Genomic DNA, 26416 nt, shown 5'->3' on the forward strand with positions numbered 1-26416 from the left:
ATACTACCTTATTATAGGAAATTAACTTTTCATGAAATCATAGTTAACTGAGGTACTGGTTATGAAACCTTGCCATTAAAACGATGGTGCTGCAATTTATGTTGGAAGGGCCCGACCCTGCACAATCCTTTGTTTTAACGTTCACACCACAGTTGAATATCTTAACAAAAACGTTTCGATTGGTCAGTTGCTCTAATACATTCCAAATTCTAATGTTGTTTGTGCAGGGTCAAGGCCAAAAAGGCAAACAAAAACATACAACAAAGAAGTTTGTCAGGTTTCGTAACCATTGCCTTTGATTAACTTATTATTATGACATCAACCCAAATTTTTAAAAAAAATTGCGTTAATGTAAGTGGCGTTCATTTATGTTATCGTTAATTACCGCGTCATTAATCCATTATTTTCGCCCCAAATTCTCTCTACACTCCAGAAAGGAAATAAGCATTGTTTTATCAGGGTGGAGATCCGTCGGGTATCATGGGCACTGTGAAGAACGCTAGAAGTGATCAGATTCCTCAGTTTTCACGAACACTGTTTGCATTTCGGATCGTTACACTCAGTGTTAAAACAAATTTGTTCCTGTCATTTGTCTTAACAAATTCTGTTTCTTTGTGCAAGTCGCGTTAATTTCCCTCATTTTGAAATTTTAGCAATTTCTTTGCTTTAAATCCCTTTATTGGGAACTAATTTTTCCTTCAATTCACGTTAATTTCCAATACCTTAATTAACACGAGTGTCAATTTCCTAGAAAAAGGTATGTACTATTCCTCCAATTTTTAGTATCACTTTGAAGAGACAAAAGGGCAATTTGCAATAAGATAGGCCTAAAACTAATAATTCATTTTTGTTCGAAATGGCTAATCTAATATACGAAACTATTGATAGAATAAATGTATTTTATCAAACAAAAAGGTTTCATTTTAAGGATCGAAAATTTATATTAAAAATACAAGCTTCCAATTCCGTCTCGGAATCTTTGTCAAGTGGTGTGGGACGTTTTGTCACATGATTAAGTTGATAAAATATCACGTGACAAAACGTCCTGGTAGATCGCCGGAAGCTCTTATCCAACGTCGCGATTCATTGATTTCAATATAAATTTTCGATCCTGCAAACGAAACCCTTTTTGTCTGATACAATATGACAGTATCAAGGAACAACTTTTTCTCTAACAGATGTATTTTGTTAAGGACTAGACGCTATAATGAAAATAGCTCCCAAGTTCATCGGCTGGGCGGTCATTTTGAAGCTTCGTAGTAGTTTTTCAGTTAAAAACTGATAAAACTAACTACAGTGAGTTCACTGTCTGGCACTGTACTTAGATAAACATTTAGCAGAAGTTTAGCAAGAAAAGCAAAGAAAAGCGCACATCTAGTAAAATTTCGAGCAAAGAATTCGATCGCTAACGTAAATGCTGGAATTAGTTACTTAATGTGAAGGAAAATGTTTGTAATTTTTACACACAAACGAACAACTTCCTTATAATCACTACTTTGTGAATTTTTATCTTCTGATCCGGCTGGAGGAAAAATGAAGCTCCGATTGCTTAAAGAAAGACTACACCAAACTGAACAAAAAGCTACATTAGTCCTGTAACTCTGACATGTATTCATATCAAGCAAAAACATATTCTTCCTTCAACCTATCCTCCTTCTGCTCCAAATTTTCAGTGGGTATTCTAATAACATTATTACAACAATTCCCTCTTGTAGTCAATCCAACCGATCAAACACCATTGAAGTCCTACAAACTGAACTTGTGTCTGGTGCCAGCGACCAAGACTTGCTCGCCAAACGACGACGATCAACTAGAGTGGATAGCTGGTGATAAGTGCTCAGAGAGCCACCTTCAATTCTCATTGGGCGCAGATGGTGTGCTACGTCACAGTTGCAGTGGGAAAATGGTGTGTCCCCAAGGTAGCGGCAACGGTGCAAAGATTGTGGTCAGCAGTACATGCACAGCTGATAACTCCAAATTTGAGCGCACATCAGGTTGGAATCACGGGATTACTATAGACCATTTAATTCTCAAGAGTGTTAAAAAGGAGCTATGTTACAAGTTAAAGTAGAACTTTAGGAAACTAAAATAAGACATTTGAATATAGGAAACCGGTCTGTCATATCAAATCCAACATTCAATTTTGCTTAAAAAATCTCTACTAGTACTTTGAAAGAAAAAAAAAACGGTCGGTGTATTTGTAACAAGATGGCCAGGATAGAGCTGGATTGAAACTTCAAACCATGTGGAAATTGTACCTTTTTAGGCTGACTTGATGAAATCCTTAAGTGCGACTTTTTACGTGGACGCCATTAATTAAAAGCTGCATTTTTCTGATGCTGTACTAAGTGACAACACACTTAACCTACATTTTGAGACTGTCAGATGAAAGGTCCGCGACAGTCCTTTCTGGTGTTCCTTCTTTTTTAGGGGGAGGGGGGTGCACTTTTACGAGAAAGAGTGAACAAACGTGTTTTTTTGCAGGACATTCTCTAAAGCACGTCCAGACTAACAAATGTATACACACCAGCGGGTATTGGCCTGACCCTGGTAACAAAATGGTACTATGGTCAGGATGTGATGAAGGAAGGTTAGAAATCTGGCTTGTGAAACAAGGTAAGCGATTCAAAGAAACTTCTACATCACGATCCCATTAGCTTTCGACTGAGACAAGACGTTTTTGTTAAGAGATCATGATTTGGGTCTTTCTGGTTATATGGACAAACGTTTACTGTTTCCACCAATCAGAAGCCCGTTAGATTGCATACAAGTAGGATAGTAAAGTTCTTAAAGTACGAAATCCAGAGATTTACATGTACTGCAATTTTCATGCTCAGATTATACTACTGTAAATGGTTTGAATCCTAGAGTAACACCACAAATAAGTAGTAACGGACTCGTCCACCAGTATTAGCTTCAGCATAATTGGCCAAGAGGGAGTGAGTGAGTTTTGGCTTACATTTCAAAAAGTTGTACCTTGATTGACATCTATTATGCAACGTGCGGAACATTTAGCAGGGGAACTTGTTATGACCTTGGGTTCTTTTCCTCCCTTCCATCCTTCCATCCATCCATCCTTCTTTCCTTCCATCCTTCCTTCCTTCTTTCCATCCATCCTTCCTTCTTTCCTTCTTTCCATCCATCCATCCATCCATCCATCCATCCATCCTTCCTTCCTTCCTTCCATCCTTCCTTCCATCCATCCATCCTTCCTTCCTTCCTTCCTTCCTTCCTTCCTTCCTTCCTTCCTTCCTTCCTTCCTTCCTTCCTTCCTTCCTTCCTTCCATTCATCCTTCCTTCCATCTATCCTTCCCTCCTTCCTTCCTCCCTTCCTTTCTTCCTTCCATCCTTCCTTCCTTCCCTCCTTCCTTCCTTCCATCCTTCCATCCTTCCATCATTCCTTCCTTCCTTTCTTCCTTCCTTCCTTCCTTCCTTCCAACCTTCCTTCCTTCCTTTCTTCCCTCCATCCTTCCATCCTTCTTTTCTCTCTCTCACTTTCTTCCTTTCCTTCGCTCTTTCTTTAGTTCTTTCGTTCGCAACCGCCTTACTCACAGAAGCACTAAGCCTGCCAATGGATGATAATTGTAGGTACAGGCAATCAGATTAAAAATTCTCTCATAGAATGTCACTCCTTTTTGCTTATTTTTCTTTTTAGATTGTGTGGAGCGTCTCGGAATGGAAAATGGTGACATCAAGGACAGTCAAATTACAGCAAGCTCGTCAAGGACTGGTGATTTACCTGAATATGGGCGACTGAATAGCAAGAAACAATGGTGCCCCGCTGAGGCATCTAAAGAGGAACACTTTCAAGTTGATCTTGGTGAGGTAAGGCAAAGAAGAAGAACGAGAAAAAACACGATCCAATAATAAAGGCTTGGTTGTTTGAAAATCGATTAGCGCTAATCCCCGATTAAAAGTTAATAGAAAAAAATTTAAAGACTTTCTTGTTAAAAATGTTTTTAAAAGCTTATTTTGTGCTAGTGGTAAAAGAAAGGTCTGCACCAAAACTGAGGGATAAAACTCTTTTCCAAAAATCTTTACTGTTAGTAATTAAGATTGAATCAAGGTTGACATTAAGCCAGGATTAGCTGAGCCTAATCAGGCTTTGAACAACTGGACCTTGGTGCCCTGGAAAACGAGTAAAGCACAAGTTGATCTTTCACTTTTTTAGGGCAAGACAATTAACACGAAGCAGAAAAAACACAATTTAGGATACGCGCCCGTTTTACTTTGATTGTCGTACGAAACTTTGTCTGTGTTATCTCCAGATGAAACCTGTCCGAACTTTGTCAGTTTTAAAACCTGAGATCTTTTTATGTGTTTGCACGTTTTTATCGAAAAATGAAACAAAGCAGACCACCACAGAGCATATTCACAAAATGAAATGATGGGTAAAAGTGGCTTTCTTGTGCGGCTTCCGATTCAGGTAAAAGATTTTCCCAACGCCTTTGGTGTACCCTGAGGGAAGGGGTTTAGTGGCTTAGAATGAGATTTAAAATGATTCGCATTTTTCCATTGAATTATCAAAGCGATTTGGGATTTCAGATGAAAACTGTCAACAAAGTCATGATACAGGGACGCTCAAGCTGGTATGAATGGATCACTGGATTCCATCTGTACTACAGCGACGATGGTCAGCGGTGGACGGGCTACTCAGAGAGTGGAGATAAAACTCATTCAAACGTAGGTAGAATATTAAATGGGCAGTGTCGCCAATTTTAAGTGTCAAATTGTTTAGCCAAAAATCGTATTTGTTTCCATTGAATTGTTACAATAATAGTTGATTTTGTTAACAATAGCACTACTAGTGCACAGAAACTACTATTAACTATCTTTGACTGCGGATGGCTAGAATGAAAGTGATGGACTGTAACTTGATAAAAAAATTAGCCAACTTTTTCAAGTTCTTCCTGTGTATTTTGGAGAAGTCGCTAAAAACTGATCATGGTTTGACCAAAATACAGCAAAATAACGGTGACAGTGCCCTTTTAACCTCCCACTTGCATCAATTCATATATTTTTATTCCGTTTTAAGTCATATTGGGCACTGGACGGACGTTCCATTAACAGCGATGTCTACGATAATAGTTCGGTACGATGCTTTGGTATCCCAAGGCTATGGTTTTCCTGTCCTGTGCAAGCCTGTCTTTGACATAAAACGTCTTTGCAGTTGCTGAAGTTGTTTCTTATGATTTTACTCTCAGTCTATTTGCTACCTTGGAAAATGCAGCGAGATTCATGAAACACAGTGCAAAGACCTCTGGGGGGCAAGTAAGTTCATAGATCAAACCTAGTCATACGGAGCAATGTCATAACGTCATAAATTTCCATATTGTGCCATCTTGGATTCTTTTCCCTTAAAATCAGGGTCGTAAATTAGCTTTTTGATAGAATGTTAATACAGTGATCACTTAAAGATTTCATCTTGCTGTTTACTTTAATCACTAGACATAAGTTGATCTTTCACAAGTTACTATTAAAAAAGTGAGATGTTGATGCTTGCGTTGTTGGCTCTTTTTGCTTTTACCATTGTTTACTGGCTGTTTTCTTTAATCACTAGAAAATAGACATAAGTTGATCTTTCACGAGTTACTTTTAAAAAAGTGAGATGTTGATGCTTACGTTGTTGGTTCTTTTTGCTTTTACGATTGTTTATAGCCGCGAAGAACGGAGCCGATGCATGTTACAACGAACTGAACACAAATGCTAATGGATATGGTACATGCAACCCAGCCAAAAATACTTCATGCGCTGTGAGGTACATTGCGTAAATCTGTAATAACTTAAAGTGCCCATGAAGTGAAAATTGTTTTTGTCTAGTTATAAAATTTGCACTTTAGCATATACGATTCTGAAGTTTCAGAGTACTGGGGTAAAACTTGTAGATTTTACAAACACTCAAAGTTGGGCTATTTTGCTTTCAATAATGGTCAGAGGACTGGGTCGAGTTTTATGCTGAATTCCAAGTTGTGACGTCACGTTGGTGCCAAAAGTTTGTTTACTTTCATTCCGTTCTTGCCGCCGAAAAGGATTGTAGAAAGAGAAAAGCATGTCTAGCGATTCTGTGAACGATCGATGCTGGCAACTATCTTTGTTACGGACGCCAGCAACGCAATATTGCCCCCGCTGTCGCTTACCTTTCTTCTTTTCCGCCATGATGAATTGCAATTCTTGGCACCAATGTGACGTCAGCGGTTATTGTCACCTGGCATTTTGGCCACGCGATTCGAATACCATTTTTGAAGACAAAATAGTCCAACTTTGAGCGCTCACAAAATCGTCAATTTTTACCCGAGCAATCTCAAACTTTGAAATCCCGTGTTTGAAAGGGTAAATTTTATAACTACCAAAAGACAATTTTCGCTTCATAGGCACTTTAAGGGCGGGAAGTTTTCCAAAGTAGTGTTATAAAATGATATTTTGAGATTTTTAACTGACCTATTTATAACTGATTTATCTTGTTTGACCTATCAAGATGGGACACTAATAGAGCGTGTTGGAAGTTGAGCTTAGTGCAAATAGACAGTCGGGAATTCAAACAGGCTTGATTTAAATATTTCGATCGAGAAGTAAACAAAATGAAAGCTCTTTTATAGCACGTTAGATGTCATCGACAGAATTATAATGCATGCAAAGCACACTGCATTAAAATTCGAGTTATTAACTCAAAGGGGCTATGTTAATTATGGTATTTTGTGTGATTCAACTAGAAATTAGCAATGGGAAGTTCCTTTAATTTAGTAATGAGATCATTGCCACAAACAAAAACAATTCTGAAAACTTCCTATTACATATTACACTTTCTCAAGTTTATCTTCGATCTTGTCGTCTTTGTTGTATTTCTTTTGTTGCTTAACAATCTACAGTCCCAAACGGTTAAGATGAGGTTTTTATTGCCTTCTGTTGCCTGAAATAACGCGACATGCCTCATTTGAACATGGAGAATATTTAAGTGAAACATTTTTTACATGTAGTGACGTTAAATGCGGCCAGCTTCAGTGCCAGAGCAGTAGCGATTCCCCAGCAGTCGTTAACTATGGATGGAGCTACACTAAACTCGATGTGGATGGAAAACAATGCAGGTTTGTCTTAGCTCGTACTCATCATCATCATCATAATTATTCGGATTTCCCCTCCATAACTTCGCAGCTATAGAAGCTATGACAATAAGGAAGGGGATGACGTCATATGATGTGGTAATTTAAGTCATGATTGCCAAATGGCGGCCATTTTGGATCCGCCATCATGGATTTTTAAATTTCCACAAAACTTTAGGAAAGCCCCGAAATTAAACAAAAATTAATCAAAATCAATAAAGGAACACTAATATGAGCTAAAAAATTAAAAGTTTCGGTAAGGAAAGTATTTTCTGAAAAAATGCCTGTGAAAAACTGGCTGTCATGGTAACATCAAAGTCAATGAATACCAACCGACCTCATCAAATTCTTGTCAGATAAATTTCTCAAAAGTTCCTAAAGTTTCATGGTGTTTCAATAAAAATCACAAACGTTCTTCATGGTCAAAGTCTCCGCAGGCAGAATCTGCCCTCCTCCCGGTCTATGGTTGGTTGAAATACCAGATTATTTAGCTTTATGAGTGGAACAATCAAACTTCGAAAAATGTTCGGAAAATAAGTATTTCATTGGCTATTCACAGATAATTAATTGCCCCCTTGTTTATGTAATTTCCTTTTAATTTAGTGGTGCAGTCTTGAAATCTGCAGATGAACCTGGTATTGGGATGGTGAGAGACGGAACCAAGTGTGGAGATGGCAAGGTTAAGTTGTACTGTTATATACCTAGACTTTCACTCAACAAATCTGGCACTGTGAATGGTTGATTCTTGGTCACGTGCCCCTGATCAAATACAAATGTATCCCGATCGGGATACAATTCCGCAGTTGTCGCCCTCTCAGTTGTTTGTTTGTTTGTTTGTTTGTTTGTTTTGCTGTGATTGTTGAAGGGAAAGTCTAAATATATAACAAAGTACTAAATGTATGGTCCCTCGGAAAACTGTTTCCCTCGGGACCATACATTAAGTGTATACTGTTTTAGCAGCAGGAAAATTGTAATTCAGCCGACAGAACATTTTAATGAAAATGGACGAGTGACTGGGATTATACAAATGAACAGCTTAAATACGTTCTCTGGTTAAAAGATTCTTAAAGAAACGAGCTTTCGGTTAAGAGACTGCAGCCTATGACGAAGGATAAAAAGCACGCGAATGCATGAATATATAAGCATAACAAAGTGCGACTTGACTAGTGACGAGTCAGACGAGTAGCTTAGGTAACAGCAAGGAATTGTTATCTGCTTTATTAGTCACGGCAGTATGCTATGATTCCAGAATCTTCGCACTCGGTGGTCAACTTAATCAATCACCTGTGTGTTTTTAAAGTAAATTCAGTGAGTGTTATAAAGGTTGGATCTTTAAAGGCAGGCAGTTCTTAACATTTGAACATTAATGACACAAATTGGTTTTTTAACGAAATACTGTCTTTAGCCGTAGGGCAAAAAAAATAAAAAATCACCAATAGTGATGTTAACGAGGCTTTCAAACCAATCATCTTCAGTTGTATATCAACGACCAAAAGCATTTTGGAAAATAACAAGTGTCCTTTCTGCAGCCTTTACGTGTGAAATATAATTTCACGGAGTCATTTGATGTGACGATATTTTGGTAATTGTGTGATTTTTAAAGTATATTTCTTACATCGTATGCTTACATCACCATGCCTCTGAGACGCATGCATTTAAATTTCACGCTCGAAAGATGTAAAATGAATGACCAGGCTATCAATTTTAATACGGCTCCCGTTCAACTCATCTGGGTTACTTAGACAAATGGCTTATTTCATTTATTATTATTATTTTATTGTTTTATTTTTTTTACAAAAAAATGCATTTATTTTCTTTAGGGGTCCCTTTTTTCACTTTTATGATTGTAGTAAGGTAGATAGATAGTTTGTTGATAAAGATTATGTAGCTGATGGAATTACATGTACCGCGTCTATAGTAAATAAAGTTATCGTATGGTATCAGGTCACTGATAGGCTGACGTATACACTCTTTTGTTTTTATTTCACTAAAACACCTGTAGATGTGTTTCGCCCAGGAGTGCAAAACATACACCGAGCTAAACATCACATGCCCAATGGTAAACGGCAAAGTGTGTGATGGTAAAGGGGTGAGTTTAACTTATTTCTAGAACTCAACGGGGTGGGAGGAGGGGTGGTTATTGGAAAGAGGACGCCCGGCGTGACCTCACTGAGAATACAGGGGATTGTACGCGCATGTGTGCAATTCTCAGAATGCACTTACTTTTCTACTTCAATGGCCTCGTTGTTATTATTAGAAACAAAATGGGTTCTCTTGAAATAATTTACTTTAAATCTTTAAACTGCAATCTCGTTTGAAAACATGGATTTCATTACCAAAAAAAACAGGATCTTGAGTTTTCCAAATGGCGCCTTCTTCGACTTTATAACGTCTGCCCCCTGTAATCGTGTAACATCATAAAATCCAAAATGGCGAAAATGGCCGATAATCATATCTAATTTTTAGTACACGAAAATTTTATTTTGGTTGGGAATTTAGACACAAGGGAGATTCAGAATTAAGCTAGCGGCAAACGGAAAGTAAATCCGAGTTCTCTCAGGCCAGAAGTCGAACCTTAATCACTTTCTGGCGATTACTAGTTCGGATGCCCACTCATGGGAGCTAAGGCCATTAAACTTATTTACTGCTGTCCCAACCATTTCCTAGATGCAGTGAACCCGGAAAATTCCCTGCAAGTTAGTGAGGGAGATAATTCTTCATGGTAATGGTTACCTTTGTTTCTTTAGATCTGTACAAACGATCTGAAATGTCACTGTGAGGGCGGCTACGATCCCAACACTGAATGTACCACATGTAAGACGCATATTTCACGCACTTTTTAGTACAGTGAATAGCAAAATTTAAACTCACTGTGACGGTATAATGTCTGTATAAAAATGTCCTTGAATTTCATGCTTGCTCACATGCCGGTTCTAACTGAGGTATAAACTAAAATGTGTTGAAATGAACTCAAAATATGACTTCCTAATTCTAAGTATGAGGGTTGGAGGTCGGCGTGCGGAATCCAGGAGTGAAGCATAGCAGCATCTGGTTTTATAAAATTTTGTAATTGTGGCTCGTTCCACGTTTGGTATATCTCTTTTCATCTTTGATGTGGATTTGGGTAAACCTTAAGTATGATCTGATGAAATAATCACTTTTATATTAACTAGTGTTGGTACCTAAAGATGGAGCCTGGAGTGAATGGTCTTCGTGGACTGTATGTGACAAGGGTTGCAACGGAGGCAAGAGAAAAAGACATCGATTCTGTAACAGTCCAATTCCTGTACACGGAGGAGCTGATTGCCCTGGAGATCGACTTGATACTGAGGAATGTAATACCGAAAGTTGTCCTGGTAAGTGCAATAGAGTTCATGGTCTCCCGTTCCCAGGAGTTATGGCTTTGAAATTTTGGTAGGTGAAGCTCATGCTTGTTCTCGAGGTCCTGGCGCTCTTTCAGATCAAACTCGATGGGTTATATGGTGTTGTATCAGGCACCGCTTCTTAACTCCAGACTTAGACATTTAGACTTCTAATAAGTCCTTGGCCTCTTATCAAATTTAATAGTATTCTTCTAATTTATTCTAATATTAATTTGGTAGAGTCATCTATTTATTTAAACTCTACATATTAATTAATTATTTATATGTGAATTAGTACATTTTATCGCAATTCATGTTAATTATACTTTTTAATATTTGCTAGAGATCATATATCAATTAGATTCTTTGTAGATTTTTAGATATCTAGGACCTTCTCGAAAACCACAGTATTTGTAATAGAAGTTTCCTAATTAATAGGTAAAGGTAACTTAATCATGGGAACTGATAAAGGCTTTATGAATAGCTATATAAAACCAGTGCATCAAAAAGATACCGGGAGTCCTCACAAAAATAAAACTTTCAGTACCGTGTATCGAAATGTTTCTAAACACTCAATTTTTCGGCCTTCTGATTCTTCTTTCCTTCAATAAATAAACCCTTCCCCAAAATGGCGGCAAAAGATTTGAATGAGTTAAAATTGAACCGAATGAAAAACTGATACCATCACTGGAAAGAGCACCTTTGCGTTAGTAACCTTGCAAAGTTTCACCATATAAGGTGTTATATCAGTTTAGTAAATGTAAGATGAAATTTGACAAATTGACAGACGTTTTTATGACTGGGGGTATACGTCATACCCCCAGTCAAACAAACCTCTATAAATTTTCTCAGCTGATATTACACCTGATATGCTGAAACTTTGCAGGGTTTCTAAAGTAAAAGTGCTCTTTCTAGTGCTGGTATACGTTTTTAATTTTAACTTATTTGAATTTTCGGCCGCCATTTTGGAGAATGGTCTATTTGTTGCTTGATTCTTCCTCTCACTTTTCTCCCTCTCTGCTTTACCTTTTTATCGATACTAGTTGTCAAACGTAAAAGACAGTGGTATTCAGTAGGAGTTGCTCTTTCCGAAAACGTTTTTTATTTTTGAATTTTTGTTTTGTTCAGTTGCAATGTCATGCAGGCATTTACAACAAATTGCCGAGGAAAAGAACCGCTATTACCCAGACGGTGTGTACAAGATTAACCCCACAGGTTCCCAGGAAATCATGGCTTACTGTGACATGTCTCGTGATGGTGGCGGATGGACGCTATTGGTTGCGAGTCACACTAATAGCTGGACTGCACCGAACGTTCTTTTAAAGAATGCCGGTTCTCCACAGCTGTATGGCGATTATTCCATCCTCAAACATGCAGACAGTATCAAAGATAACATCAACGTCGCCGGATCAAAGTTTGAATATCGACTGGAAGCTCAGGATCGAGGTGATCTATTAAACTTTAAAGACTTCAAGATGGCGTTTTATCATTAGTTACTTTTAATATTTTAGAGACTGTCACGAACTTTTGTGCAATTTAGCGTGTTGGAAACCATTCGACAAAAGTACGTAAAAGGTTCAATTTTTCATTAACGATATGTAATCCTTGCCCCTTGTAATCGATAGAATCACTGTGTTAAATGGAACATTTTTCATTTGCTATTTTGTATGATGCCTTAGGACGATGGGGAGGTATATGGGAGGCACTAAGAAGCTATACTTTTACGGCTACAAACTACAAGCAGACTGACATCGAGCTCATCAAAAAGTTTGATGACTGGGAGTATGCTGACAATGGTGTTGAACAAAGAATGCCATGGATTGCTGATGCCAGGTTAACGACTTCAAAAGATGCGTACTCTAACTGGTGGGGATCGATAACAGGTAAGTGCTGAGAAATAAAGGAAAAGGATTTGAACCTTTTGTTCCGAAGAATGCAGAAACAAATAGGTGGATAGCATTGCCGCCAAGTTGGTGGCCAAAACAAAAGAAAATTGCTCACATAGTTTGCATACTGATGGAAGTTAACTCCCAGAAGACAATCTCCCAAATTAACCAATAGAGGAACACTAAAATTTTTCAAGAACATGAAAGGTACCTTAAGAAAGGTAATTTTTGTTCATTAATGACAGGAATGTCCCAATGTCGGGAAATTTGGCCTGTCATAATTTGGTTTCCATAGTGACATCAAATTCAAAAAACATTGACAGACCCCACCAAACTGTGATACTTTTTCAAAAACGCTTCAAAGTTTGATAGTGTTAGGTTTCACATTTTAATATTTAACATATTTAAGAATCCGCGCCCCACGTCCCTCCCTCCCCGGTCTAGGTAGCATTTACATGCACAGTTAAGAAAACTATACTTCAATATACTATAAGAAAGTACCCCCCAATAGCTCTCATTTGAATATTTTATGTTTTTATTTCGTTCCCAAAACTGCCTCATGAAGATTTCATCCAAAAACCCAAAAATTATGACGTCCTTTACAGGAACGAAAACCACGGTACCACATCAAAACACCACTGGGCATAAGTAATGTGCATTTGAAAGGTCACACTTGAGGATTTCATCAAAAGATATATAATAAGCTTAGATCTTAAGAAAATGCGTAAGTAGGAAAGGGGATCAAGACAAACTTGAGAAATTAGTTAAAGTAGAGCTGTGATTATGACGAAGAACAGTAACGCACTGGTTGTCATGTAGAAATTGTATAAGAAAGCTCATTGCCAAGATAGACCAACTTATTAAAGCAAATTGTTTCTCGCTACCTAATTGTTTCTGCATTTATTTAGGCGATGACAAAAATTATCATCCGGCACCGTGGATGAATGGCCATCTTCAGGAAAGCCAACCATCTTATATCTGGTACTGGATAAGGGAAGGACCTTATGAAATCCCAAGATCCTGTATGGAAGTCTACTTCAGAGGACTTCAAACAAACCCACCTACAGGTTAATAATAATAATAATAATAATAATAATAATAATAATAATAATAATAATAATAATAATAATAATAATAATAATAACAATCTTTATACAGGGAGCCCACATCACGAAAGTGATATTCAGTGGGGCCCTGTAAAACTACACTGAGGTAATGTTTAAAACACGAGCAGCACTGTGTTCGCAGCCGATTGGTTTTAGACCCGATAAAACACTTGCTGCGAGTTTTTTGAACGGCTTCAAAAACTTTCCTGGAAAAGCGTGTGTCAAGAGAGTTCATAACAATGATGCTTTTGTGAACGTTGGAAATTAGCATACGAGAAAAACATTAACACCACATACTAATAAGAAGGAAGTTTATCGGTTTTAAAACCACTGCACGTGATGGTTTATCGACCATTTGATAGGTCAGTGGGTTTATGAATTATTGATGAGTTTTTGAAGTACTAATAATTGCATTTTGGTGCTATGTTTCCCCGATCAGACGGCGTTTTTACAATCAAGCCGCCAGGACTTCATGAAGTCAAAACGTACTGTGACTTTACAACGGAGGGAGGGCCTTGGACACTACTAGTTACTGGCAAGACTCACAACGGGTGGGACAAGGACAACATTAAACAGAGAAACATAGAAAATCCGTCATTACAAGATGACTTCTCTATTCTTGGATTTGCAGACGCCATGAAGGACTTTGATAAATCTCAGGTGAGCAGGAAGTAGCGTAAAACAGAATTAATCCTACTGCGGAATGGGTTAGGTCGTCTGCGGTAAAATGGAAAGTGGGCGGTCACACCTTTTCGATTCATTGCTAAAACAGCGCGATGTATCGAATTATTAGCTTTTGCGATAATTTCTCTTATGGTCAAGATCGTTCGCTGCTTTTCTACGTGCAAAATTGTGCACCCAGCAATGAGCAAGCATCTCAGTGTTCCAAATTACTCCATGCTCGATATCCTGCGATGGATTGGCTTCTGATCAAGAGGGTTGGGGAGAAGGGGAGCAGTTATACTAATAGCCATGTTGTGCTGGCTATCCTGTGATGGAATTTCATCCCATTAAGCGAGGGAGTAGTGATACTTCTAGTCACTTGATGCTGAATATCATGCGTTGGACTGACATCCCATCCAAGGACTGGAGAGCTACCACACCTTGCCCCATCCTGCTACAGGAACCGGACGTTGAAACACTTTTTCGATTACTATGTTGTTTATACAGGAATACTTCCAATATCGCATTGAAGCAGATGGCAAGAACCGTTGGGGAGGAATCTGGGAAGCACCACGTGACTACACATTCCTTTCAACTTGCGAAACAGGAACCCAAGTGAAAATTGTTAAGAAATTCGACTCCTGGGACGAGAACAGCAACTTGGGAAAGCAGATGCCCCGCCTGGGTTTAACAAGTAATATACTTTTAAGCAGCGCAGCTACGGCTGATGACACTTCAGGAGCTTTGGTATTCAACAGCGGTGCTGGATCACTAACGTACTTGAAAGAGAAACCCAAACCAAGTGTGGTAAGATACTGGATGAGAGAAGGGGCGAGGTAAGTACATCGAAAAACATATTCCCTTTAAGTATAAAACAGCTATACCAGATATTTTCTCCAATAACACTTCAACATAGGGTTCTTTAATAGTAAAACGTCGCCTTCCTTTTAACAACAATGGGCCGTTTAAATCAGTGTATATACAAATATGATGCACTAAATAGCGTAATGTAGTACTTTAGAAACTGTAAAAAGCTAAGATTTAATGTGAACGGGGCAATACAAAAAGCTTGTCCATTTTTTGTACTGCCAATATATATTGAACGACATGAATAATTGGAATAATTGCGAAGTGGTTGAAATAACGTAAATTTGTATTTGTAAAGTTGTCGTTGTCATCTTCGTTGCGTATTATAAGTTCCTTAGAAAAACATTACGACCAATTTACTGTCTAGTTTTTAACGAGTCGTATATAAAATTAAAATGAAGTAATCACTATGTAATTAGGTTGAGGATAGAGCTGTTTTCAATTGAGTGTCCAAAGTAATTTCGTGTTTGCTTTGGTTTTGCATTACTACACTCTGTGGTTGGTTAAAAAAACTCGCGCAACTTTCTCAACCATTTGAGAATTCAAACCAAAACCAATCTTGTTTTGGCCGCACTCGTTTACAAGCACTTGGCGCCAGAGTACTTGTATTTGCTTGGAATTCTGATTGGCTCTTTGTTTTGTTTACGTCTGTTGCGATTGGCTCAATTGGAAATGGCTGTAACATGGCGGGGATTAATCTCTCCATTTAGATTGTCATGCAATGATATAAAACTGCACGGAGTGAGAGCTGGTAACACATACGAGGATGGCTTTCAAATGATAAGAGTCAGTGCTTCCCAATATCTCCCCGTCTATTGTGACATGACGACATCTGAGGGTGGGTTCACTTTGATAGTCACCAGTGCCCACAACGGCTGGACCCGGGCTCAGGTTCCGCGCAGGTAACAACAATTAACTTGCTTAAAACTTTTCTAAATTCAGATCCATCATCAATGAAGGAAATTTTATTTGATTTCGACGTTTTCAGCAAATCACTTAAACATTTCATCATTCCCATTGATCCAGATCCCTTAATTAATTCATCGCCGACTGATCAGCCAAGTCCAGTGCCAACAAAAGATGGGGCCATTGGTCTTCAGTCAATCTGGAACAGACTAGACACCTCTTTAATGGAAGCAGAGTCTCAGACTGATTTTAAGCGTGGCCTGTCGAATGCCATATTATGATCTTAATAACTGCCATCTAATTAATTTATCTATTTAATGTTTTTTTCTATTATGTTCATAGTTCCTTGTATTTCTTACTGCGGCTTGTTTTCAGTTTTAGCTTAGTTTTTTTTTCTTCTTTAATCGACGACTCTTCTGTAAATCACTTTTTGTGGCGTTGGTATCCTCAATAAATATATCTGTTATTATTAAAACCAAGGATAGAGATCACAAAACATTGAGACCAATAAATGCTATTGTCTTTGATCATTTTCAGGAATCAATTTCGCCCGGCATTGCACGAGGACTACTCCATCTTGGATCTAGCAGACAGCATTAAAAGCCTTAGCAATAATGACTCGTTCCAGTATATGTTGGACGCTAATTCTCGCCGTCACTGGGGTGGAATTTTTCAGGCGCCAAGTGATTACAGGTTTGGTTAAGAAGCTGCTTCAATTTATGTCGGAGCAACATTATATTAGCGTTTTTTAAAAAAATACGTTTGCCTCCAGCCTACGTGATTGACAGCGATAGATATAAGGGGCTTCTGCAAGGAAGGCTTCGGAAGACCTCTCTTTGTAGTAAATTTACGATTCATGTTCGTGTTTCTGGCGACTGATGTGTTCAAAGAGTTTTAGGCCCTATCCACACAAATGGGATAACGGGTACTTTTTGATGTGTTTTCGTCTATCGTCCACACTTAACTCCCGAAGAAAACGCCGATTAAAATGGAGCCTTTCGAAAACGGTTTTAAAGGAGAAGACGTTTGAAAAGGTATCGTTTTGAAAACACTCTAGTGTGGACAGGTGACGTAGGAAGCATTCCATGCCATCGGTTCTATTCCTAATCGGAGCATATATCCAAGATGGCGGATAGTTAACACACGCACAATTCCAGCCCCCAGTCGGTTTCATCGTTTTAGTGTGGATAGGTTAAAACGATGCGAAAACGCTGGAGTGAATGAAAATATTTTGCTTCGCTGTCGCCGAGATGAAAACGGAGACTTTTGTTGATGCATAAGGGTGGATGGGGCCTTACTATCGACACCTGGACATCGGAAGAAGAGCTTAACGTGAGAAATTTTGCCTTGGGATGAAATCCCAAAATAATTTTCTAAAAACACCGCTGAATAACCAGGAGGTACCTTCAGCGGCACGGCTACTTTTATTTACCAATTTCATGCTGCCCCCTGTTGACTAATGCTCATTTTGTTTTACTTTCTTGATTTAATCCTTTGCTTTCGATTAACTCTAAAATTTAAAAGCAATTTGAAATTTACATATCAATTCTATAATTTTTTTTAGTTATTTTCATTATTTCCTTTTTTATGTAGTCATATGATTGTATTCCGGTGCTCAATTTCTGTGTGAAAGTCTGTAAATTTTTTTGTGTAATGTCTCTGATATCTGTAAATAATTTCCTTTCATATCGACAAATAACGTGAAAGCACGACCCTCCTCGATTGGCGTCAGCTACCTGAGGGTCGTGCAGCATTCTGTAACTGTTTATTTTTCATTAATTTTTTAATGTTATGTTCAGTTTTATGTCAGCAAATAGCAAAAAGGAAGATGTGCAACTAATACGGAAGTTCAACGACTGGGAATACAACTGGTATAAGTCCCTAAACAAGAGAATGCCTTGGTTTGACGCTGACGGGACTGGTAAGATGGCTATACTGACCACATCCAGTAGCCCCACCTACTACCCCTCGGGTTCAATTTTATGGGCCGGTACGGACCGGCATCCGGCTGATTGGATCTGGGATGGTGGCATGAGAGACCCTGGTGTGATCTGGTACTGGGTGAATGAAGATGACTGTGATGCCGATAGAAAACCAGGTGGGGCAATCAATAAATTTGCCCGTATAATTTGCATAAATTAATTACATATGTACCCAGGAAAAACAAAATGATGAAAATAAATAGCATATATATCAATTAGATGTTGACTATTGAATACATGAAGGAGGATAAAACAAATAATAAAATTACTAGATTATTGAATAACGCCAATTAAAATATTCCAGTCTTTTGATTGGCGTACTAACCGCGGGATATCAGCCGCTAAATTCCATGCTCGAGAAAAAGCGACCATTACATCGTCTTCTGGTGTTTCTTGAAAAATGGAATCAGTAGAATTGAAAAGCAAAATTCTGAGACTTACTACGCTTTCTTGAACGCTTCCTCATAGTGGGATACTGTGCACCTAATGCAATTCTTTTGTTCGTGAAAGGCAGGCTTCAAAGTAGTGATTTCAACGTAACATAACATCTTTTTAATGGCCTTACCTCCCACGAGTCTCCTGTAGCTCAGTGATAGAGCATCCGAACTAGTAATCGGAAGGTTTTAGGTTCGACTTCTGATATCAGCACTCGGATTTCCTTTTTCCGTGTATGCCTGTGTCACTCACTCAATGACGTACATTCACATTACTATCTTTCATTCATTTTAGTGGATGGTGGATTGGCGGAGTGGACTGAGTGGGGACGATGCGACAAGCTGTGTGATGGCAAGCAAAGGAGGGTTAAAACATGCACCAATCCCAAGCCGCGCTGTGGAGGAAAGCCGTGTGATACCAGCATTGTTACTAAGGAGGAACGATCTTGCCAGTATTGTCCCGGTGAGTGCTGGGTTACTAGGTTCAGATTAAACCTTATACTTTTGTTAAGGACGGTGCCTACTTTTGTTACTGCGGATACGTTCTGCGCATCCCGAGATACTTGGGTTTCCTATGGGTGATGCCTACTTATACCGCGATATTTTTGCGCGGTTTAAAACTATGGGGAGAAATCAGAACTTAGCAAGTGCTCTTGCAAGCCAAAAAGAAAATTGGGGGTAACCATGTATTTTTTCAGAGACAATTAAGCTCTCATTGTAAAAAAAAAGCCGTACATTGCTTTGTATTTTACTCTTTCTTAGAATAATTGTTGCTCATTTATCTCTACAAAATGCGTGATCACCCCCAATTTTCTTTTTGGGTTTCAATAGCCATTGCTAAGATCTGCTTTCACCACATAGTCATAAACCACACAAAAACACTTCTTTATTAGTATGCCCTTTCAACAAAAAATCCAGCATCATTGTTAATTGTCATAGCAAGGTTTCATAACGGATCCCTCCAAGAATTATGGTTTGGTTTTGTTGTAGTTTTTTCTGCACTACAATAAAACATTGCTTACCTGGATATTTCATTCATTTGAAGTAATTTAATTGCTTCTATAACAGCTCTCACAATCCTTTGCATGTTGTCCTTCAGTAGCATTTAAAAAAATTGAAGTTCAAATGAGGCCTTTAGCTACTGTTCAAATCAAAGGTTAAAATCCAAAGGCCTCATTTGAACTAATTCAATACTACTCTGACAATTCTTCTTAGGATAGATTGTCTCCAAAATAACTTGTGATTTTTTTTAATCAACACTCTACGTACCCATTTTGTCTCTAACAGCGAGTGGAATACGCAGCTTTAATGATTACTGTGTTGTCCCTAACACCGAAGGCTGCTCTCCGCCGGATGGTGCTTATCTCATCTTTACCAAGAAAAGAGGAACTGCGTGTAATGAGACGGACATGATATTTGTCTTCGACAGGGATGGTGTTATCCACCACAAGTGTAGCGAGAAAGTTATCTGCCCTCAGGGTAAGAAAAGAAACGTATTTTGCTGTCTCACTCTTACTTCCTTGTCTTGTCAATTTAATAATTGTACGATAATGCGTTTATTTCCATTTTTTTTCTTAGCCATTATTGTATAAATAGTTTGAGTTAAAATATTCCGTGATTTCTATAAATACACTTTTAAGTTAGCTCAAGCTCAATGTTCTCTTTTCTTTTTGTGTGAATAAGCAGCATCTTACTGGCTTTTAAAAGTATCACCTTGATCAGGAAAAACCTCACTTGCATTTACTTTCAACGCAATTTACATTTGCGGCTATAAAGCTAGTTTCGTCGAAAGACCTGGTCAGTTGCCAGTTGGTCTTCATGTAACAATACGCGAAACGTAACCGGCCTAGTTCCCAGGTAACTTACAACATGTAACAATATAAAATAAAACAAAATAATATAAAATAACAATACAAAACGGTAAAAAATAGTTCTGCACAATTGTTACATGTAGCTCTACTTAAGGAATTTCACAGAAATTTTTAAAAAGCTCGGCTACTTTGGCTGCTGCTCACTGATTCGCTTGATTTCATGAAGCGTTATGCGCCCTTGTTATCCACTCGTACGTTTTTCCAGGTTATTGTAAAAAAACAAATCGACGACAGTTTTCTAAGGTCTATACTCTTATAGACCATAAAGTGACGCCATAAAATGTTCAAAACTTGGCAGTGAATTCCACTTGAGTGTTGAACATTTTGTGACGTAATTTTCTGGTCTATAAGAGTATAAACCATAGTAAGCTGTCGTCGATTTGTTAAATCTACAGAGCCTTGAACAAGTCCACTTGCTGATGTGTGATTATCGATATCTTGCAGACAATAATCCTACTTACCACAAAAAACTGATGCTAAAGGACCAATGCCCCCTAAGTATCTCCAGACACGTGAGGTACACGATCTATGATTATATCAATTTTAGCATAATTACTCAGGTGATTATAGAGATTCTATTATAACATAGCGCGCGTGCATCCTAATTTAATTCCTATTGGCGTCATCATGGTACATTTCTCAAGAAACGCACGGCCGTGCGTCCATCCGATGACGTGTGCAAGTCAGATGGGGGAAGTATGCGCGCGCTGTGTTATTAAAAACCTTTTCGGTAGAGAGAAAACACAAATGTATATTTATAAGAGATTGAAGCTTATTGAAGCTTAATGAAACTTTAAAACTACACCGATATGAGAAACCATTTTCGCCTTTTTTTTCTGTACAGAGAATTTTGTAATTAATCAGGAACAAAACCTGTTTTCCAGGAATATTTTACTCAATTTTCACTGTTATAAAATAATTGGTTCATGCTTTTAGCTGTGCGTATACAGCTGTTTCAATTAACGTTGTCGGATAAAAATCAAGCTAAAAGACAAGACCGCAATGTTTTGTGGGATTATTTTGTATGAATAATTTCATCAAAATCATCCCTGAACGTGCAGGTCATTGTACTGCTTATTACAACCTATTGTTTTCTCCAGGCATGACTGATTTTGATGAATTTATTCATAAAAATCCCACGTAAACTTTCGGTCTTGTCTTTTAGCTTCATGCTTTGAACCGACAACGTTAGTTGAAATGACTGTATCAAGTTATGGATGCACTTGGGAAGTTTGGAGAGCACTCAAGAAGCTAGAGATGCTCTCGGCTACGCCTCGAGCAACTCTTACTCTTCTCTCGTGCTCTCCAAACTTTCCGCGTGCATCCGTAACTCGATATACGCACGCTAAGCATGAACCAACTCTTAAAACTCTCATTAGTCAAGGATTGCGTCACACGCTGCTTAAATAATGTGATCTCGGGGTATCATGTGATCGCCAGCCTGCGCGTCTCTGTTCCTTGACATTCGGATGTAGTTGTAAAGAAAATCTACAGTTTTCTTTGGCAAAATATCAGCTCAAAATTCGTAAATAACACTGGAAAACTAATTCTTTTCTTTTTCGAAGAGGCAAATATGTTATTAAAAATGCAAAACGATCAGCTAGAACTTTCGGGAATTCGGGAATAACATTTAATTTCTAAGATTAAGCTAATCCTGGGTTAACGTGAACTTTGATGCGAGTTTATTTACTTACCCATACGAATTCTTCCAAAAGATTTTTGTCCCTCAGTTTTGCCTTGAACTCTTCTTTTACCATTAGCTTAAAATTAGCCTTTAAAAACAGTCTTAAGGAGCGTGGATTAACGTTAATCGGCTTTCGAACAACCGACCCCTGCAATTTAAACTTTCAGCGAAAGCATCCGAACAGTTCAAACTTATTAACTTACAGGTGAATATGTCTTTAAAATGATACAAAAACATCTGGAAACACTGGAGACAATACTTAAATATTTTGCTTAAATGGTCTCGTTGGGTGCCCATAAATATACTATCAGTTTATGGTATCGCCAGCGGGTTACTAATAAGTAATTATCATGAGAATGATGTATTATTCAGTAAGTGACACAGGCATACTCGGAAAAAAAATCCGAGTGCTCCTCGTGTCGAACTTGAGACCTTCCGATTACTAGTTCGGATGCTCTACTACAGAAGACTCGTAGGTGCTAAGGCCATTATCATACTTATCATCTTTTCATTTTCATACGTTAGACTGCCAAGTAACAACGCATTGAAGAATCTGAAAAACAACTACTGTGTTCACCCGAATGGTGGGTGGCCCAGTGAGGGAAATTACCTGAATTATTGGCCCACTTGTGGAAGCGAAAGGCTGAAACTGGACTTCTTTGATCTTGGTAAGACTCGAAATAAAGTTTGATCAAGCTTGACTTTTAAAGGTAACGTGGCGTATAAAATAAACGATGACAAAAACCTGATATTTTTACCATCCAGTCCGACCACATGTACTACCAGTTGTACTGTTAAGCCCCGAAAGTGACCGGCATCTAAATTCTCCGTACTGTGACCATACTTGTTCTGACATACACACAGGTCATGACAATATGGGAAATGATCACCAAAGATCGAAATTTCCCTAAAATATGCGTATGGATGCTGGGGCTTAGGGAAACTGTTAACAATAAGACTGGGTAGCTTATTTTAAGTTCCCAAGGCACAATCGAGTAAAGTAAAATAAAGTAATGTATAATGTCAATAACACGACGAGTGCTTGCGCAATCTCCTGAGCAAGAGGCTCACGATAAAGTGCTTGACAATAATCCAGATCGAATTGGAATTTGGAAATGTTCGTTGTTGAGGAGAGGGGAAAACCGGAGTACCCGGAGAAAAACCTCTCGGAGCAAGGACGAGAACCAACAACAAACTCAACCACATACGACGCCTAGTCCGGGAATCGAAGCCGCGCCACATTGATGGGAGGCGAGTGCTCTCACCACTGCGCCATCCCTGCTCCCCTAGATGACAATCGCCCATGGAAAATATGGGATTTTAATGTATTTTTGCCTTATGGGGAATTAAAAGGACTTTTTATCGTTTATTTATTTAAAAAAATACAGTTGACTGGCCTCCTTGTTATAATGGAAATAAGATGATTGACGTTACTAAGGTCATAGTTTATCATAGTATGCCTCCAAAATATTTGAACATGTAATGTAACTTTCTTAAACTGTTTTACAGAACCACCAACAGAAGACTGACTGTCGTGGTGAAGGTGGAGACAGCAAACTTGGACAAAATTGTATGAGCAAGAGATATGGGGATTTAGTTATAAACGACTTTCCGGGTTGCACAAACTTGAATGTGGAAATTTGAATGCTTCAGTAGAAAGCAAAAAAATAAAGGTTGGAATATGAAAACTATGAATCAGTTTGATTTTTACTTTATACGCGAATAAATTATTTCCGATGCATATAGCATGCATATACGCTACACTGTGCAGCAACATTGACATTTTTGAGATCCCTTGTCAACTAGAAGCATCCAAGCTAAGAGAAGTGTTTGTATTTAACCCGAGACATGTCCTTCAGACCATAATTATGATTCCCAGTCACTGCATCTCTTACCCCACGTCATAATGAGAAGAGATAAGAGAAGAAGCCGGTATTCTTCCTACTTTGCCTTAAAACGACACAGTGGACTGCAGTGGACTCGAGGGAGGACTAGTTGAGAATGTTAATTTTGTTTGGTTGAAACAAGGTCCCGCACTATAAAAGGGACAGCTCCTTCCACGTTTGCCAAGTAAACGGCTCATATTCTTTTGGGATCAATGACTTTCCATGACCTTTTCAAGTTTCCATGAAAAAACATTCGAATTTTGCAGTGTCAAAATGTACAGTGTTTATTTCTACGGAGTGAAAATCTGTTACTTGGTTCCTATTTTTTTTTTTAATTGTTCATCTTCTTCCTTTTTTATTCTCTAAAATAATGCTTACTAAGTGATTTTTCTCCATAAACATAATTTTCAATGATTTTCTAGGACTCACAATTAAAATCCATGATTTTCCAGACCTGGAAAACGAAATTACAAAATTCCACGATTTTCCAGGTTTTCAATGACCCGTACGAACCCTGAGTAATCGCTGCTTCAATGTCTCATTCATTGACGGTAGACGAAATGAGAAATAAGGATCCGAATGGTGCGGAATCGGTATTATATTGAACCAGTAACTTAGAGTGAGAAAAAATGTTCGTCTGATATTCATATGCAGTCCTGATCGTACGGTCACCCGGACATTTTTAAGTCTGATTCATGGAAGGTACTGAGGTTTCGTTTACGATTTTTGTTACTATCAGGCATGATAATGTTATCGATTTGATGAACTTGAACTTAATATTCATTAATATTCATTAACATTCTTGTTATCTGTTGAACATTATATTTTGACCTGATGATGGTGTCATGAGGACACCGAAACGTTGTCTTAAATATGATTCTACCCTTCATCATCAAATCGATTATCGTTACAAGCTACAAATTCATTAGCAACAGCTACGAGGCAAAGTTTGTCTGTTCCTATTTGTGGATATGTTAAGTACTGTCAGATTGCTAAATCCATTGTGTCATTGTCGACCGAAGCCACGTTTTCAGTCTTCGAGCAGCACAAAAGGATCGATCTCTCGCCGGATGCACTGATTGCCGGATTCACAAGAAGGAGTGAACGGATCGTGATGATTTCATTAATCATGTTCTCCTCTATTTGATTCAAATTAATTAACATGCCATCAAACAGGTAAATTCTTCGTCCTTCAGTAACAATATAACAAGCGTTTAAATGAAATAAAATAAAATAAAATGTTATTTTTCAACCATCCAAAAAGTGGGAGGGCTAAAGCCCCTCATCCCCACCCCTTCCGCGGTCCCTGGTCGCTATAAGAACTGATATAGATCGCATACACAAAGCCCTTATAGATTCAAACGACAATGACATGGCGGCCATGTTGGTTTACCATAAGAAAAGAAGCTAAAGAAACCTTTTATTGATGGTACACCGACATAACGGCGATGACGTCACGTGCATACACGCCATACGTTAATGTGTATGTGAAACAACTGTAGGCTTAAGCAAAGCAGAGGTATATCGGTTTGGAGTAACGATTTGTAGCAATAAGGAAATAAATGTTTCATCTCTGTAAACGTCAATTGACTGAGATCAAATGAAACTAAAATCTTCGTTAAGAAAAGTAGCGCCTTGAAGGTATGATGCAATTACACAACTTAATTAAATATTTGCCATCTCCTTAGAAATGTGCTCATTATACTTTGCTTTTCGCACCAGGGAATTGTACAGTTAAAAATTCGCTCTACACGTGGCGTTCTCGGCTAGGTAAGCTTACTATTACTAGAATAGATCACGATATTACGCTGAGGATACCAATCCCCACTAATCTGAAACTAAGACTGAATCTGTCTTAAGCCAGCGACACACTTGACAATTCTATACGCCGATCGTCAGGTGTGCCCGATGCAGCGATTGCGATTTTCGCCGATCGCCGCGATTGGCATATAAAATCGACGATATCTGGCATGTCAGATATCGGCGATTAAATTCGCCAAGTGTACCCGTTCCCGCGATTTTCTACGTTTTTTGCTGCGAATCGCCAGTAAAGCCAACCCATCAGTTTGGGCGATTTTATCACGAGTTTTCAAAACTGCCACATCGCCGCGATCGGCGAAAAAAATCGCCAGGTGTGTCCGCATCAATCGGTGGCCATCAAATTTGCCGTAATCTGCGTATAAAATCGCCAGGTGTGTTGCTAGCTTAAAGAAGTCAGGGACGAATGATGTTGACTGCACGAAATACAGTATTATTCTGTAAGGTTTATATCAAAAATTATAAAGAGGCACCCAGCGATAAATTAATAGCCCGTCGTAGCTCTAGCCTGTTAACCCAATTCCACTAACCTGAAACTAAGACTAAATTCGTCTCAAGAAGTCAGGGACGGCTGATGTTGACCGCACCAAATACAGTACTATTCTATAAGGTTTATATCAAAATTATACAGAGGCACACAGCGATGAATTAATAACCCGTCGTAGCTCTAGCCTATTTACCCAATTCCAGTAACCTGAAACTAAGACTAAATTCGTCTTAAAAAGTCAAGGACGACTGATGTTGACTGCTCCAAAAACGATACTATTCTATAAGGTTTATATCAAAATTATACAGGGGCACCCAGCAATGAATTAATAACCCGGCTCTAGCCTAACCATGTGCACAGCAAGCAA

At 38.4% G+C, this 26416-nt stretch overlaps 1 protein-coding gene and 1 long non-coding RNA gene across 2 annotated transcripts in view; one reads left to right on the plus strand and one right to left on the minus strand.

The window, feature by feature from the left end:
- Window positions 1-23553, plus strand: part of LOC146462647 (uncharacterized) — a 46790-nt gene extending 23237 nt beyond the window's left edge. The window contains exons 21-44 of the mRNA XM_085085422.1: window positions 1716-1994; window positions 2485-2616; window positions 3656-3825; window positions 4546-4683; window positions 5205-5271; window positions 5659-5758; window positions 6975-7082; window positions 7701-7776; window positions 9100-9186; window positions 9845-9911; window positions 10271-10453; window positions 11588-11905; window positions 12139-12342; window positions 13254-13412; window positions 13891-14111; window positions 14622-14950; window positions 15692-15883; window positions 16425-16580; window positions 17687-17985; window positions 18599-18766; window positions 19591-19782; window positions 20619-20691; window positions 22384-22526; window positions 23368-23553. Coding sequence (XP_084941548.1) covers window positions 1716-1994; window positions 2485-2616; window positions 3656-3825; window positions 4546-4683; window positions 5205-5271; window positions 5659-5758; window positions 6975-7082; window positions 7701-7776; window positions 9100-9186; window positions 9845-9911; window positions 10271-10453; window positions 11588-11905; window positions 12139-12342; window positions 13254-13412; window positions 13891-14111; window positions 14622-14950; window positions 15692-15883; window positions 16425-16580; window positions 17687-17985; window positions 18599-18766; window positions 19591-19782; window positions 20619-20691; window positions 22384-22526; window positions 23368-23387 — 3881 coding nt within the window. The 3' untranslated portion in view covers window positions 23388-23553. The remainder of the gene's footprint in view (window positions 1-1715; window positions 1995-2484; window positions 2617-3655; window positions 3826-4545; window positions 4684-5204; window positions 5272-5658; window positions 5759-6974; window positions 7083-7700; window positions 7777-9099; window positions 9187-9844; window positions 9912-10270; window positions 10454-11587; window positions 11906-12138; window positions 12343-13253; window positions 13413-13890; window positions 14112-14621; window positions 14951-15691; window positions 15884-16424; window positions 16581-17686; window positions 17986-18598; window positions 18767-19590; window positions 19783-20618; window positions 20692-22383; window positions 22527-23367) is intronic.
- Window positions 1-26416, minus strand: part of LOC146462648 (uncharacterized) — a 59986-nt gene that overhangs the window by 12880 nt on the left and 20690 nt on the right. The window lies entirely within an intron of this gene.

The sequence above is a fragment of the Pavona decussata genome, unplaced genomic scaffold, assembly GCF_977016875.1.
Source record: "Pavona decussata unplaced genomic scaffold, jaPavDecu1.1 SCAFFOLD_186, whole genome shotgun sequence".
Lineage (NCBI taxonomy): Eukaryota > Metazoa > Cnidaria > Anthozoa > Scleractinia > Agariciidae > Pavona > Pavona decussata.